Source organism: Carya illinoinensis, chromosome 15 (assembly GCF_018687715.1).
Source record: "Carya illinoinensis cultivar Pawnee chromosome 15, C.illinoinensisPawnee_v1, whole genome shotgun sequence".
Classification (NCBI taxonomy): domain Eukaryota; kingdom Viridiplantae; phylum Streptophyta; class Magnoliopsida; order Fagales; family Juglandaceae; genus Carya; species Carya illinoinensis.
In genome coordinates, this window is record NC_056766.1 from 44,631,293 (window position 1) to 44,649,202 (window position 17,910).

A 17,910-nucleotide genomic window follows, 5' to 3' on the forward strand; every position below is an offset into this window, starting at 1 on the left:
GAAATTCAAGAGTAACGTAACATTTTGGTTCATAAATCATTGGATGTTTGAAGTCTTGTGATTTTTTATGTCCATATCGTTGAATTTCTGAAGCACAAACAAATATCCCAAAAGACGGGCTAAACAAACAAAGACATGATACATATCGTTTCACATCAATTAATTTCCTGTGGCTCAAGGGAACTAGCTAGCCTCAATTACTTGTTTATGCCTGAGTTGCCTTGCCTCGCTGGATTTGACATTAGATAATTTAGATAATTAAAAATTATATTCTCATCATTTTATGACGTAGAATTAGATATTTTTTCACTACCAATCCATGGTATGGTAAATTGGTCCTGGGTCGGACTTATAGCAAATACTTAATGTAACACCCGGTTCGATTCTAGGCCCAGACCCAAGCCCATGTTTTAAAACAAGGCCAACTTGAAAAAAAAAAAGAAAAAAAAGAAGAAGAAAGAAGGTGCTAAACACACTGTTGAGTCCCTTCCATCTCTTCCCCACGTTTTCCTCTCCCCTATGCCGACGTCCGCAAACTTTAGACTTTTGGGATTTCCAGAGCATTGAAAGTCTATCACATTAAAGTAGGCCGTGATCCAACATCTTTTGATGTCCCCACTCTGATAATGTCATTTCAAGCTAGATATGATCCAGACAGCTTCCTTCCATTTTGTGGACTTCACTATTTAGGCTAATTTAATCGAAGATTTAGGAAATTAAAGACCGGTCAATTAATGAATGGAGTGGTATGATTAACCTGTTGGCTACAATGCTGGTTGTTGCCAAGAAGTTGCCGAGAAGTTTGACCCACTTCTCTATTATTATTTATTTGCAATGAGTACTCTATAATTGGACCACTTGGTGATACTAATATCGCATACACATCAGATCGATGAGGATGAGCACTTCTTCCATGGCCTTTCAATTAGGAGCTTCTTCCTCTCGCTCATTCTCTTCTTCTTCCATTCCTAGGTGGACTCAGGATGTATTCTTGAGTTTTATAGGTGAGGATGTTCACCAAAACTTTATTTCTCATCTATATCATGCTTTGCATCAAAGGGGAATCAACACTTACATAGACAACAATCTTGAAAGAGGAGTGGAAATTTCGCCTGAACTTTTCAAAGCAATTGAAGGATCAATGATTTCTATCGTTGTATTCTCTAAAAACTATTCAGATTCCAAATGGTGTTTAGATGAGCTATTGAAGATCCTTGAGTGTAAGGAAATGGTGAAACAAATTGTTTTACCCCTATTTTACGATGTAGATCCGTCGGATGTACGACATCAAAAATGGAGTTTTGGAGAAGCATTTGCTAGAGTTGAATATAAGTTCAAGGCTGATAAATTAAAGCTTACAAAGGGGAAGGCAGCTTTAGAAAAAGTAGCCAATTTGTCCGGATTTGAATTAGGGGACAGGTATTTTTAATGAGCTGTGCTTTTATATATATATATATATATATTTTATATATGTTTATATATGATGTTCAAGAGAAGTTTATGGGGGAAAATTTAGACAAATTCCAAATATGAGAGTTTGCAACTTGATGAAGATCATATGGTGCCATGCAAAACTATCTGATATTTATCAGTTTTTTCAGCATTGAGTTTTATGCATATATACCATACTTAAATTAGAAATCTTTTCTTACTAAGGGATTTAATATCTTACTACCATATTAATTTTACATGATGTTTATAGGAGAAACAGAACAGACGAATGTGAAAAAATACAAATCGAAATCTTCTCAGAATTAAGGGAGGGACAAATTCAAGAATGGAACAAAAAAGTAGTTAAAATGTTTAATAATTCATATAAAGAATGAAAAATGTAAAACTGAGAAGAGCACGAGGAAGAAGAAAGGCTATCTTTAAGATGGTAAACAACTACTGTAATTTTGTAATATATGGAGAGAGAAAAAATGATATTGTTACTAAATCATCTTTCTGTGTGTATTACAATGAAACGTCTTAACTCTTTAAATTTCTTTTTTCTTTTATATTGATAGGGATGAATTAGAGTTTATTCAAGATATCATTAAATGGGTGGACTCAAAAATGGTAGATCGTACACCTCTTAATGTTGCTAAGTGTCCAGTTAGAATAGAGTCTCGTGTACGAGACATTTATGAACAGTTAAATATGGGAAGGAATGATATTATATGCATAGTAGGGATATTTGGAACTGGTGGAATTGGTAAGACAACTATTTCAAAAGAGGTCTATAACAGGATTTCTTATTAATTTGAAGGAAGTTATTTCTTGAAAAACATTAGAGAAACTTCAAAAGTAGGAAGTCTGATCTAGCTACAAAAGACACTTCTTAATGAGACTTTGGGAATAAGTTTGGAATGTCATGATACGGACAAAGGCATAAAAGTAATTAGGCATGGACTTTACTCTAAAAGGGCTCTCCTAATTCTTGATGATGTGGATGACTTGGTCCAACTAGAAACATTAGCTGGAGCTCGTGATTGGTTTGGTCCAAGAAGTAGAATCATCATAACAACAACAGATCAACATTTATTAAATATCTCTATAGTTGATTCAAAATATGAAGTAAAGAGATTGAATCATAATGAAGCTTTTGAGCTCTTTAGTTGGCACGCTTTTGAAGAAGACAAACCTATTGAAGATTATGTGGAACTCTCTAAGCAAGAATGCAATATGCTGACGGCCTTCTACTAGTTTTAAAAGTGCTAGGCTTAGATTTAAGGGGTCAAAATATAAATCATTGGAGAAGCACATTGGATAAGTATAAACGAATTCCTCCCAAAAATATTCAAGAAGTAATTTATATAAGTTACGATGGATTAGATGATAATGAGAAGGAGATTTTCCTTGATATTGCCTTTTTTTTTCAAAGGACTACACCTAGATTATGCGTTAAAATGTGGTTTCTCTCCAGAAAATGGTATCAAAAGGCTTACAGATATGTGTCTCATTACAATTACTATTCACAATACATTGTGGATGCATGACTTGCTACAAGATATGGGTAGAGAAATTATCCGAAAGGAATCACGCAATAAATCAGGTGGACGTAGTAGATTATGGTTTTATGAAGATGCTCGCCATGTACTAGAGGAAAATGTAGTAAGTTCTTAAATTTAAAGCACTTTTAATTGAACACTTTGTACTTACATGAATAGTATTGAATTTCTTTTCATAACAAATGGAAAAGAATTGCATATTAAATAAAATATCATATATGTATCAATAGATAATGTGATCATTTTTTTATATTTCCAAATTAAAGTAATGTATTTAACTAATTAGGGGAATCATTAAATCATCATACTTAAATGTCCTTTAAAGATATATAATCATCCCTTTTCAAAGACAAGAATGAGTTATTTTTAATCATGAGTATATTGCCTTGTCTTATATGAATGAATAGTTAATAATGACACATTTTGAAGGTGATTAAATACTTTTACTGGCACTCTTTTGTATTGTCTCATTAGGGAACAAACAATGTTGAGGGGATAAAAGTGGTTTTGCTTGAGGGCGATGATCATGACGTGATATGCTTGACTCCCAAATCGTTTGCAAAGATGAAAAGACTCAAATTTTTTATAAGCCGTGGTGCACGCTTTTCAGGAAGATCACTTAATTATCTTTCTAATGAATTAAGAGTGCTTGATTGGTCAAACTGTCATTTAGAATCTTTGCCATCCAATTTCCATGGAGAGAAGCTCATTGATTTTCAACCGTAAAGAGGCCACATCAAGGACATTAGCGGCCAATTTAAGGTACAATTATTACTTTCAATATTTCCTTTCTTTAAACCCATGTGATCATGTGAACTTCCTCAGGGTTAATATATATTTGTTGTTTTTCAACAGAACTTGACGATAATGAAATTTTCTGAGTGCAAATTCTTAACCAAAATCTTGAATCTTTCAAGTTGCTCAAATTGACAGGAATTGGATATTGTGGGTTGTGAAACTTTAGTCAAAGTTCATGATTCTATTGGATTCCTGGATAAGCTTGTTCTTTTGCGTCTTTACCAATGCTCCAACCTGAAGATTTTTCCAAGGCGTCTCAAGTTGAGATCTCTAGAAGTCCTTACACTTCATAGTTGCTCAAAACTTCAAAACTTTCCAGAAATTGAGTGTAAAATGGAATATTTATGTTTCATCTCATTATGGGGCACTCAATAAAAGAATTGCCTTCATCCATTGGGTACCTCACTCCTGCGCTTAAAGAGTTACTTCTGGGACAATGCACAAAACTTATGTGTCTGCCTAGTAGCATTCATCAGTTGCAAAATCTAAAGGTGCTTTGTCTTAGTGGCTGTATTGGTGGATGCTTCACTAGGATAGAACATTTTTCTATAGAGGGCTGCAAGGACCTGATGCGTCTCCCAATCAGTGTTTCTCACTCGCAACATCTAAAGAGTCTTTCTTTCCATAATTATACAAATCTAGCAAAAGAAGAAATAAATTTATCCTTTGGGGACGTCACTGGGCTTAAACATTTCCACCTGCTAAAAACATCCAGAACGATTAAGAGGTCTGAACCAGAATCAAGTGTTGAATTACTACCACAACTCTTATCGTCGCTTTATTGGTATCTTGATGACTTCTCATTTTATTGCACATCCACTTTGCAAGAGTTAGATCTATCTGGAATTGTTATTGTCAGCCTTCCTCTGAGCATCAAAAACTTTGTTGAATTGAGGATTCTCATATTGTGGCATTGCAAGAAACTTCAAGAAATTCTACATCTTCCACCAAATATACAAGAGCTATATGCTAGTGAGTGTTTCTCCTTGGAAAGATTCCCCGAGTATCAACAAAATTTCAATTCTATACATCATGTGGCTTGCGAGAGCTAAGTTGGATTGATTTGTCCGGTTGCCATAAATTGGTTGCAAATGAAATCCTTCATTTGTTGAGGTATTTCTCTATTTCTCTCTATGTTTTTTGTAGGTGTTTGTTTTTGCAGATCGCCTTGTCCTAAGGAAAATATGTGATACATTTTTGACAGGAACATATTCAGGACCATTCATGTGGAATTATATTTCTAGGGAATAAGATTCCAAATTGGTTTAGCCATACTAAAGAGCCTTCAAATAGAGATTCATGTGAATTGGATATTAGTGGGCCCTTGTATTTGGATGAAATCATAGGTATTGTTTTTTGTGTTGTTCTTGGATCCGACCCGGATGACTCCCCCTTTGTTTCTATAAACGATAACATGCTTGTAGAAGTAAATTTTGAATTATTAGGAGACTGGGATCATGTATATCTAAATTACTCATTTCTTGAATGTATCGAGCAATGGCTACGGTATCCAATAGGAGACAATCTGAGGTTTATATTTGATAGCAATGAAGAAGCTGCAGTGATGTTTAAAAGTTGTGGAGTTCACATAATCTATAAGCATGAAGAGAATGAGAGTTCAACAGTTGGGGAGTGCTTAGTAGATTCATCAAATGGTATCCAACTTTGTAAGAGACGTTAAGATGATGAAGACAGCAACTTGGAATTCAACGGGTATCCACAACACAAGACGTGCTCTCAAAACTTGAGCACATCAAATGTGGTTGTTGATTGAGCAGGTGTTGACGGTGATTTCGCAGAAGTAGAAGGAGGCTCTGAAGGAAGTTTAAAAGAAGAAGAAGCACTTGCCTCTCGATCTATGTCCCAAGAAGGCCAAGCCAATTCAGAGAAGGCTTACTAGGCACCAGGTTAGTGTCTTTGCATGGATAAATTTCTCCAGTTTGGTTTTTTTATTTATTATTGGATTGGTTTCATGATATTAATGGCATGTAAAAGGATTTTACAATGCTGGTGCAAAAGGGTTTCAAATGATTAGACGCTGGACTTGTTTGTGTGCTCGGTGTTGTTCGTGACATGATAATTGTGTGCTCGGTGTTGCCCCATCCATCCACTTGTAGCCTCCTCCATTTTTACTTCATTGATAATTTTTTATGCATCCCCCTCAAAAATTACTCTCTGTAACTGTAGATCTCTACATGTTTCCATTGCCTTCCACATAGCACTTGCTTAAGCTAGCTCAACACTTCCAAGAAAGTTCTTAGCCGCACACAAAGAGAACATGATCTCCCCTTCACGATTTCTTGCTACCACTCATATACCCATTTTCTGCTCTTCCTTATTCAATGTTGCATCAAAATTAATTTTTCTGAAGCTCTCAGTGCGTGGTAACCACTTAGTTTCTCTTCTTCTTATGCCAGGTTCAATATGTTGCTCTCTTTTATCCTCCTCAACTGCTTGAAAGACTTTCAGGTTTACTAGAGCCTCATGAATAACCATGCATGGACCATCAAATTTATCTTCAAAAATTGATTTATTTCTTCTGGACCAAATATCTATAAGTATTACAGATATTTCTTTTGATTAAAACTCTGTTGCGGTTTTTCCCATACCTAGGAAAATTATATGGAACTTAATTAATATGCTTTAATTAGTTGGTTTATTGGTTCTTTTATAAATATATATATATATATATATATAATAGAAGCATACTAGAAAATCCAATAGTTAATAATTCAACTGTCTTAGTTTGATTGGGATTATTGTTAACATAAGTATTTGTAACCATAGACATCTTACATAGTATTGAGGATTTCTTATTCAAAGAATCCATCGATATTCCATTCATAAATTTTGTCAGAAGAAACGGTGGCAAACTGTGTTATATATATAAATATATATATTTATATATACTTAATATGTTAGGTGATCATGGCATTTTCTGATATTGGGATATCAAAAATGCTAACTGCAGGCGGAAGGGGTAGTTGCCGAGCAGTCGGGTCCTATGTGTCCTTAATAAAACAGTGCGTATCGTTCGAAATCTTCTTCCTCCTTTCATCTCCCCTCTCATCTTTTCCATCTTCTTCCTTCATCTTCTCCATCTTCTTCCTTCCTTCATCTCGGATTATTCGCGAGATCATGGCCATGCACCACCTTTAGGACCACCCTAACATTCTCAAGATTCTTGAGGTCATCGCCACCAAGACCAAAATCTACCTCGCTGTCGAACTTGCCACGGGCGGAGAGCTCTTCTCCAAGATCTCTCGCCGAGGTAAACTTACTAAGTCGTCGGTGCGACGGTACTTCCAGTAGCTAGTCTTGGCACTGCATTTCTACCACCAAAACGGCGTAGCCCATCGCGACTTGAAGCCCCAGAACCTCCTCCTTGACAAAGATGGTAACCTGAAGGTCTCAAACTTTGGACTCTCAACTCTCCCCGAGCAGCTCAAGAACGGGTTGCTACACATGGCATGCGGGACCCCAGCTTACACGACCCCCGAGGTCATCTTTCGGCGCGGATACGATGGTTCCAAAGCCGATGCCTGGTCTTGGGTCATCCTGTACGTGTTCCTTGCCAGTTACCTCCCATTCGACCTCGTACATATGTACAAGAAGATTCACCACCGAGACTATCATTTCCCAGCCTGGTTTTCCAAGTTGGCATGACATGTGATCTTTCAGCTCCTTGATCTGAACCCAGACATGAGAATGAGGATGGAAGGCCTCATGCAAAACGCATGGTTTAAGAAGCCCTTATTTTCTCATCTTCTTCCTCCTTTTGTCTCCCCTCTCATCTTCTCCATCTTCTTCCTTCCTTCATCTTCTTCATCTCCCCTCTCATCTTCTCCTCCCTCTGCTCAAACACTGTTTCCCTTCGATTGAACCCACTGACCTTAGCAAGCTTATTTCCCATTATTTTGAGCTCTGTAATCGAACTGCCCTGGCATGAGATGCTCATCTGTGTAGAAGAAGATAGGCTACAGAAATCTCCAACGTAATTTTCCAAAATTTGTAATGAGGAAGGGTAGCCCAATTGCTTTCTTAGCTGTAGTAAAACTTGGGTTTCAAAATTTTGTAATTCATAAGTGCTTCGAGAGACCCACATGAAGAAGAAACGACCACCACACAAAGAGCTTTGAGTGACTTTATTTCTTATTTTTGTCTTTTTTTTATATATTTTTTAATTTAATTGACGTGGCCTGCACGCTGACCCCGTGTTTGCATGCCTCGACTGACTATAGCAAAATTGTTGGGATATTAATTTGGGTTAATTAATTGCCTTTCTTGTATTTCTTGGCACTACACAAAATTATATTATTCTTTACTCCAAACAGATATGATGGATTAAATGATGAGTCTCTATCTTTCTATACTGAAACCTTAATTAATTAATTAGGAGTACTATTAATAATCCTATCAACCAAATGCACAACTCATGATGACAAAATTATAAGTTAATGCACGTACAGACCTAATTTCCACTTAATGTTTTCATTAGATACAATTTTTCCATTCACTCCGAATTAATTAATGATGATTCGTGAAGCATATATGTTAATAGTTTAAAAATATATATCTTTTGTCAAAGCTTTACAGGTGAATTCTACTTCTGATCAGCTGGCTGAAGGAGCTGAATTGAGGTTAGGATTTGGAGCACAAATGAAACCATAATTACTGGGTCCAAGGACCTGGTAGATCATCTGGAAAACTTTAAAGCTCACATCACGCTTTACTGTTTCCAAGGGAAGATTGCATGCCAAGCTTTCCCTTTGACCCTGAAAGGGACCGCCCGAGGATGGTTTGTGACCTTTAGACCAAAGTCGATAGATAGCTTTGAGGAACTGGCAAAGTAGTTCTTGACTCAGTTCATGCCTAGCAGAAGACGTCGGCGCCCAGCCGCCTACCTGTTAACGGTGAAGCAAAAGGAAGATGAGAATTTAAAAGCCTACTTGGCCCGTTTCAACAAAGAGCGCTTAACAACGAATGACCAAGATGAGAAAATCACTTTGGCCGCCCTCTTAGGAGGAGTATGGCCACGTAGTCCTTTCATGGCAGAGTTGGCTTGGAAGACTCCTTCCACCCTCAGGGAGTTCATGGACAGGGCGGATGATTTTGTCAATGCAAAAGATACTCTATAGGCTTTGGTGGAGCCTTGTAAAGAAGATACTCCAGTTGAACAGAGAAATAGGTAGGTTGATAAGAAGGGTAATCCAAGTAGACGAGAACGAGCGAGGGAAGGGCGGTCAGATCGTAACTTCAGATTGGTGCACAATAATCTGGGCGTACAGGAAAAGGAGAGAGAAAAGGAAAGTCACCGCCCTGTCAAAACAGGCAGTTAGTATTGCAAGTACCATCAGACGAGCTTGTACTGGACTGAGGACTGCACGACCATGAGAAAGAGAGTCACTGAGTTGGCAGGAACTGGCAAGTTAGAGCGGATGGTCGTGGAACTGTCAAAACCTAAAAGGTGTCAGGAGACTAGGCAAAAAGCAAGGCAGAGTTTCAGTCCGGAAAGAATGCGCCATGTCAAAAACCGCCAGGACAGGAGGGCGAGGTCACCCCCAAAAGGTGATCGAAGCAGGGTGCCCATAGGGGAAATAAAGACCATAGCGGGAGGTTTTGCTGGGGGTGGTATTTCCACATCCAACCAAAAGGCGTATGCACAAAAGGCGAGGTATGAAGAGGTGTTCGTAGCGGATAGAGTACACAAACAACCAAAGCTTAGCAATGAGCAAATGGTGATATCCTTCGAAGAGGCAGACAGGGAAGGAATTATATATCCCCATGACGATGCTCTAGTAATAACCCTTGTGATAGCAAATTACACAACTAGGCGAGTACTAGTAGACAATGGGAGCTCGACTGATATACTGTTCTGGGAAGTGTTTACCAAAATGGGGATTGATGTTGGCAAACTTAGACTCTCCCCTATGCCATTGAAGGGTTTCTCAGGGGACACCATCCAGCTTGTAGGGGCAATCACACTACCAGTAACTGCAAGCATGGGGGCGCGTACAACAACCATGATGACAAACTTTTTAGTAGTGAAAGCTCCTTCCTCTTACAATGCCGTATTGGGAAGACCGACCCTCAACCATTTAAGGGCGGTAACATCCACCTACCATCTCAAAATGAAGTTCCCAACAGATGGCAGTGTGGGAGAGGTGAGCAGGCTTTGGCTCGGGAATGTTATGTGCAGGGAATTGAAGAAAGTCAAGAAGGAAGTCTGCACGATGGCAGGGCAAGATGGGGCTTGCCGCCCCTGCCACCACCTGTAGCGATAACTTGCGAGAGAGATATAGAAGTTAGGGATGACCGGGTTCAGCAGCATGCAGAAGTCAACATCTAGAACTCATGGCGTTGCACACTGACCGCCCCGGGACCACTACCTATATCGGGACATACGTCCCACCTATAGATAGAGAAGCCTTGATACAGTTGTTGGTAGAACACAGGGATGTTTTTGCGTGGAGCCATGAAGAGATGCCTGGTATAGACAACGAGGTAATTGAGCATTGCCTGGGCATAGACCCAACGCACAAGGTAGTACGATAGAAGAGGAGATCGTTCAGCGTAGAGAAGTATGCCGCCATTAGTGACGAAGTTGAAAGGTTGCTCGCGGCCGGCTTCATCATAGAGGCCCATTACCCAAAGTGGTTATCCCAATGTTGTCATGGTAAAAAAGGCAAACATGAAGTGGAGGATGTGTGTAGACTTCACTGATTTAAACAAAGCTTGCCCGAAAGATAGCTTCCCCTTACCACGCATCGACGTAATTGTAGATGCTACAGCATGGCATTATATGTTAAGCTTCATGGACGTATATTCAGGTTACAGCCAGATACGGATGAATGCAGCCGATGAAGAAAAAACATCTTTCATCACAGATCGAGGACTATATTGCTACCAAGTTATGCCCTTCGGTCTAAAGAATGCAGGGGTGACTTATCAGAGGCTGGTGAACCAATGTTCAAGGAACAGATTGGGAAATCCATGGAGGTATATGTGGATGACCTGCTGGTAAAGAGCAAAGAACCCGCCCAACACCTTGTGGATTTGCGAACTGCGTTTGAAGTCTTACGCCATTACAAAATGAGGCTGAACCCATGGAAATGTGCTTTCGAGGTCCAATCAAGGAAATTCTTGGGCTTCATTGTATCGGAGAGAGGAATTGAAGCTTCTCTAGATAAGATAGAAGCCATAACCAATATGAAGCCGCCAAAAAATCTAAACAAGACTCAACGACTGGCGGGGAGAGTGGCAGCCCTGGAAGGTTCATAGCCAGGTCAATAGACAAGTGCCTCCCCTTCCAATTATTGCAGAAAATGCATCCTTGGAATGAGCAGTGCGACGAAGCATTCGAAAGATTAAAATAGTATCTGGCCAGTCTGCCCCTTTTAAAGCGACCAGAATAGGGAGACGTGCTCTACACGTATCTAGCAGTCTCCCCGCACGTTGTATCAACCGTCCTTATAAAGGAAGAAGAAGCCGTGCAACATCCGGTGTATTACGTGAGTCGAGCACTCAGAGGAGTAGAGGCAAGATACCCTCGAATTGAGTTGTTGGCATTTGCCTTGGTAGTGGCGGCTAGGAAACTCCGTCCTTATTTCCAGGCCCACGTAGTGAAGGTATTGACGGAGGCTCCATTGGTGAAAATACTGAGGAAGCTAGATTGTACAGGGAGGCTAATAGGTTGGTCAATCAAGCTGAGTGAGTTCGATATAGAGTACGAGCCAATGAAAGCCATTAAAGGTCAAGCAATGGCAGATTTTTTAGTAGAATTCTCAGACTTTCCCCAAGAAGAGGTAATAACGCCATCAGGGAAGCTGTGGATATTGTTCATAGACGGGTTGTCTTGTCGAGTAGGCGGAGGCCTGGGGATACATTTGCTGAGCCCTGATGGCCAGGAATGGTATTACATGGTCACACTAGCGTTCAAGGTAATGAACAATGAAGTTGAGTATGAAGCACTGATAACGGGGTTATCTGTAGCTGCCCAAATCGGGGCAACTGAAGTAGAAGCCAGGTCGGATTCACAAGTGGTAGTAAATCAGGTTTTAGGCCTGTACGCTACTAAGGGCGAAAAGTTAAAGAAATACTTGGGACGAGTTTGGGAGATATGCGATCTTTTCTCATACTTCGCTATAACTCAGATACCAAGGGCGGACAATGAAGTTGCAGACAGAATGGCACGGGCAACATCAGGAGGGGAGGAGGTACCCCTACCATGGCCAGTCGAGAGAAGGGTCATTGATGTCCCAGCTGTGGGCATCGAGGTAGGAGTCCTGGGGTCACGCGCCCCAGATTGGGCGAATAGTATAGTGGACTACTTGGATGAAGGAAGATTGCCGGAAGCAAAAAAAGAGACGAGAAAGATAAAGAAAAGGGTGGCAAGATTCCTACTCATCGACGGAATCCTTTATAAAAGAGGCTTCTCTGTCCCTTTACTACGATGCATCTCCGCACAAGAAGCACAACATGTCTTAGCCGAGACACACGAGGGGATATGTGGAAATCACAATGGGGGAAGAACCTTGGCCAGGAAAGCGGTCCGGGCAGGATACTACTAGCCCAATGCTCTAAAGGATGCACGGGAGTTCGCCAAGAAGTGTGCAAAATGCCAGACTTACACGCCTATACCTCATGCCCTTTCGGAGGAATTAGCATCAATAATAGTGCCATGACCATTCGCCCAGTGGGGGGTAGATCTGGTGAGACCTTACCCGCCAGGAAAGGGTGGTGTTAAATTCATGATAGTCGCCGTCGACTATTTCACAAAGTGGGCAGAAGCAGAGCCGTTAGCAAAGATCATAGGCAAAGCCGTGACAAAATTCTTGTGAAAGAATGTCATCTGTAGGTTTGGAATTTCTCAGAGTATTATAACCGATAATGGGCGCCAGTTCGACTCAGATCACTACTGTGAATGGTGCGCGGAGTTAAGGATCAAGGCAAAGTACTCCTCCCCAGGCCATCCCAAGCAAATGGTCAAGCTGAGGCAAAAAATAAGGCATTACTCTCAATCCTCAAGAAAAAGGTCGTGGAGAAGAAAAGAGATTGGGCGGACGAGCTCCCAGGGGTACTCTGGGTGTACAGAACTTCGGCAAAAACTCCGACAGGGGAATCCCCGTTTACGCTGGCGTACAGATGCGAGGCAGTTACAGTAGTGGAAGTAGGGCTGCCAACCTACAGAACGAGCCATTTCTCGGGTACCCGGAATGACAAAAAGATAGAAGAATACCTTGACTTACTCGAAGAAGAAAGAGAGATAGCTGAGGCTCGGATGTTGTAGAAAAAGAGAAAAGCTGCGCAATACTTCAACAAAAGAGTAAGGCCCAAGACCTTTAAAATGGGCGACCTGGTTTTGAAGAAAAGCGGGGTGACTACCCAAAGCGAATGGAAAATGGGACCCCGATGGGAAGGTCCTTATCTAGCAGTAGCCAACAACCGACTTGGATCGTACAGATTAAAGGACAGTGAGGGCAAGGAACTGCTGCACCCATGGAACGCAGAGCACTTGAAAATTTTTTATCAATAATTCTTGTAGTGTTTATTAATTTAAACATCCCTTATCTTTGTGACATCACTATCTATGAACATCTTGAAGGATGAAAAGAAGCTTTAAGCAGGAGGTCGAAAATCTGCAGAATTGGAGTTCATCAACGATAGAGATTCTTGATCTACATAGAGTTTCTTTCTTAACTCTTTAATCTTCTCTTTGTATAATTCTCATTATGAATTCTAGAATTATTATAGTTTGTTTTGATTAGATTATGAACTAATCTCTATTGCTAAGCCTACAATGTAGCCTCTCCATGACAATCTTGGATCTTATTTCATTGTGATCATAATTTTATCATTCCTTTTGGGTATACATCATTGAGTTTAATGCCTTCAATTATTTGGCCAATAGTTGAATGATTTGTTTTGCATGTTAATTCGAGAGATGATGCATGTAGTTTAGCTTCGTATGATGTATGCATGAATTGAATGAAATAGGAATGTGCCAACGTGATTTGTGCGGCTTTTATGGATAATATTATTAATCTTAATGTGCTCAAATACTTTTAAATTTGCATAGACATATCGCGGGTTATCATAAGTTGAGTAATTCTAATTCTACTCGGGAGAGGGTCTTAGATAAGTTAGAATATTTCGCCGTCAAATTGAATGATAATTGATTGATTGTATGGTTAGGATTTGGGATTGGATTGGTTAGGTGAGTTGGATGCCTTAGTGTTTTCTTCTTGGGTGAAATCATCTTCTTTTCAAGTGTTTGGTCAATTCTTTAGTTGTTGATTTAATTTAATTGGTTGCTGTTTTTCTAATTCAAAATCCATCACTTTTCTTGATTTTCAAATAACTTAGAATTAGAATAATTTTAATAGGTAAATAGTCCTTGTGGGTTCGACATCTTTCTTATCATTATATTACTTGGTACGATTTCATAAACTTGCAAAATTTCACAACAGTACCCTGCAAGGGGTGTAGCTGATGAGTGATCCTTTTGCTTCAGCAAAGTAAGGAGTTGCTGATATTGACCCTTGGTGAGTCCCACTTTCTCCTCATTGTTTTCATTTTGATCTGCTGCAATTGGGGTGTTAGACTGAGCAACGAAAACACTAGGTCCCTTTCCTTTGTTGTATAGCTTATGTCCTAGTGGATACCCATGCAACTTATAGCATTTGTCTACCTTATGTCCACTCATGTGGCAATGATTACACACAGCAACCTCGGCATTCCCAGCCTTAAAACAGGTCTCTAAAACATGTCCTGATATCCTACAATGTGTGCAATAGGGCCTCTCAAGCCTAAAACTAGGTTTGAAGGTGCCAAAATTTTTCTTAGTAAGCATAGGCATAAGGTTAGGAGAAGGAGTGCCATAAATCATCTAGTGTTGCTTCTCCTGCTGTTGAATCATTGAAAAAATTTTGTTCAATGTAGGATGGGATCAATCAACATAATCTGATCTCTTAGTTTCGTAAGAAATTGCATAACACAATCCCTTTGATATTTTTCCTTTAGAATTTTCAATTGACCACAGTTACATTCAGGCATAGGATCATACAAAATGAGTTCATCCCAAATAGTTTTAAGTTTTCCAAAATAAATGCTTACTGATTCATCCCCTTGTGAAAGACTTGCCAAGGCTTTCTTTAATTGAAAAATACGTGGTCCATTTTGCTATGACAATCTGTCTTGCAACTCATTCCAAATGGCATAAGCATCATCAATGAAAGCTAAGCTTGATTTTACTGAGTTACTTACAAAGTTGTGAATCCAGGACACTACCACATCATTGCAGCATTCCCAAGCTTCCATGAGAAGATCATCCAGACTTGTAGGCTTCTTAATGTCTCCATTAATAAAAACAATCTTGTTCTTAGCTCTGAGTGCTCTTCGCATAGCTCTAGGCCAAGTAACATAATTCTCTATGGTTAGAAGATCAGTGACTAGGCTAGCGGCTGTATTCCCCATTTTCCATCCCATGGGGATTATTTTGATCGGAGAAATTGAGGAAACGTGAAACAAGTTTCTCACTATTAGGTGAGGTATTTTTGGTTGGTTCTTTTGCCATGATTGTTCTTAGCTACTGCTATGGTACCATGTAAGAAAACAAGGTGGAGAGTAGCCTTTGGAAAAATAGAAAAAGAAGCCGAGGAAGATGAGAAGGGGAAAACTCTTGAATTTCTCCTTGTGATTTAATGAATGAAACAATGCAATATATAAAGAAAAATACAACAAAGGCACCTCTAACAACTTCTCCCTAAAAGCTTTATAGAATAAAAAGGATGCACACATGCTGCTGTATAGCCAGCTTTGCATGTAAGACAACTCTGTACAAAAAATAACTGACTCCACTACAAAGGAATATAGATAAGAATAACTGACTCCACTACAAAGGAATATACAAAGAAAATGTCCACTACATCAGTACAACCAATACATTCTACTCAAGTACTTTCATTAGCTGAAATCATTCCCTACAATGCTCTAATTTCATTGCAGCTTGTTGTCTTTTCTCCAAAGGTTTCATTTGTTGTAGCTCCATTCTTATTTTCCAATAATGTGTAAAAGAGTTATTCAGACACATAAAAAATTGAGCAACAAATTCTTTTTTATGTTGATCAATTACTGTTTTTAAGGCTCCACAAGAACAACCCAGATTACAATAACAACTAGGGATTGATTTCACAGTATAAAATTCACCCCATATAACTTTCAACTTCGTGTAATAAGAACTGATAGAAGATTAATCTTGAACTAATGAAGCAAGATCTTTCTTGAGTTGAAATAAACTGGGACCATTACCTTGTGTAAATATGATCTTCAGATTCTTCCAAACTTCTTTAGCAATCGAAGTGCTGATAACACTGGCAGCAATTTCCCATGTAAGAGAATTAAAGATCCATGAAAGGACCATGTTGTAGCAACGAAACCTTAAAATGTACAATGGATCAGATTGATTTTTAGGCTGAGAAAACGTTCCATCCATGAAACCCATCTTGTTCTTGATATTGAGACCTGTCAACATTGATATGCTCCACGTATAGTAGTTCTCATCATTCAAAGGATGAGAGACCAAGATCAAACTAGGGCTTTCTCCATGATGAAGAAAATAAGGGTTGGAAAAATCTTCCCAATCACTTGAAGACTTTTGATGTCTTTAATGTGAAGCACCTAAGTCCTTGTTTTGTGGATTCTGAGGACACTACTCTGAACTCGAGGACGAGTTCTTTCCAACTCGGGGTGACTGATGCAGGGGGATCTGAGATAGATGATGCTAAGCTGTCAGATTGCACCTTGATGGCTCTGAGATACCATGAGTTGGCATATTAGCGCAAAGGCAGGAATTGATTGTGATATGTTCCTAATTGGGGCCGTTTTGAGTGCATTTCAGTCTTTTGGCCATAACTTTGGCTATGGGCGTCGGAATCACGCATAAGACCCCAATTTGGAAAGCTATTTTCGGCACGCATGCTATCCACATTGAGCACAACGCCATGTGCCTTTTTTTCGACCTCAAATTCTGCTTTTTTCCCCTCCGAATCACTAGTTTTAGTTATTTTTTACTATTTATATTTCGCTTGTCAGTTAGGAAGTCAATTTAAACCCGATTTGAGGCTAGATTTCTTGTAGATTGCTTATTTTATTTTGAATTTCAATTTGGAGTGATTTTTGGGATTTTGCTATTTTTGGCAAAATTCAGATAAATACAACTTTTGGCTATAACAGTCCAGCTTGTGGACTGATATTGATGATTGCTTGATTTGATAATATTCAATTAAACCCTAGAGATTTTTCTCTCTATGTTTTTTGGCGATTTTCTCCTCTTTTTCCCTATGAATCTTCTGCTGGAACTAGCCTGTAGGATAATCGCTATTCTGTCTGGCGTCGCACTTCCATGTCAACAAAGAGAATTGGAACAAGCTCTAGAGAATCAAGGTTACTAATGCTGAAAGATTATTTCAATGGAAAGCCTGTCATAACAGTTTACCAACAAAACATAACCTGTTCAAGAGAAAGGTTCTCACAGATCTTTGGCGTCCAATTTGTAATCAGCATGAAGAATCCGTGGAACATGTATTGTGGGAATGTTTGGAAGCAAGGGATGTGTGGTGTCTTAGCTCCACTAAGTTGCAGAAACAAAGTGTGCATCAATTCAGCTTCAGAAACTTTCCGTTACAAATGCGAGGACCTCGATGATAAAGCTTTAATTGAACTGGCTTTGGTGGCATGGAAATTATGGAGGAGAATGAATGATTTGGTTTTTAACCAAAGATTTTCTAGTCCTCATCTTCTAATGAGACAGGCTACTCAAAAAATAGAGGACCTTGCTGTCCTTTCCTCTCAGCATCCTACTAATCCTCCTACTTCTACATCTCATATCCACTAGTGGCTGGCCCCACCTTCTGATGTGTACAAGATCAACTGGGACTCTGCTATGGATAAAGTGCATTGCAAAGTGGGTGTTGGGGCTATAATTCAAGATTGGGAAGGAATAGTCATAGCCTGTATGAGGTTGTGCAGGCCTCTATTTCTTGATCCTTATATGGCAGAGGCGTTTGGTGCTTTGCATTCAGCAAGTCTGGCTGCTGATATTGGACTGAAACATATTACC

General features: G+C 39.4%; 2 protein-coding genes across 2 annotated transcripts; both read left to right on the forward strand.

Moving 5' to 3' along the window:
- The first annotated feature begins 892 nt into the window (after positions 1-892).
- Positions 893-3,719, forward strand: LOC122297002 (TMV resistance protein N-like). Its single transcript, XM_043106791.1, has 4 exons — positions 893-1,419; positions 2,010-2,197; positions 2,909-3,096; positions 3,468-3,719. Exons 1-4 carry the CDS (start codon positions 893-895, stop codon positions 3,717-3,719), a joined length of 1,155 nt encoding a protein of 384 aa, XP_042962725.1.
- A 6,864-nt stretch (positions 3,720-10,583) lies between these two features.
- LOC122297003 lies at positions 10,584-12,361 on the forward strand. Its single transcript, XM_043106792.1, has 3 exons — positions 10,584-10,621; positions 10,730-11,064; positions 11,373-12,361. The coding sequence occupies exons 1-3, from the start codon at positions 10,584-10,586 to the stop codon at positions 12,359-12,361; spliced, it is 1,362 nt and encodes a 453-aa protein (XP_042962726.1).
- Positions 12,362-17,910: the final 5,549 nt, after the last annotated feature.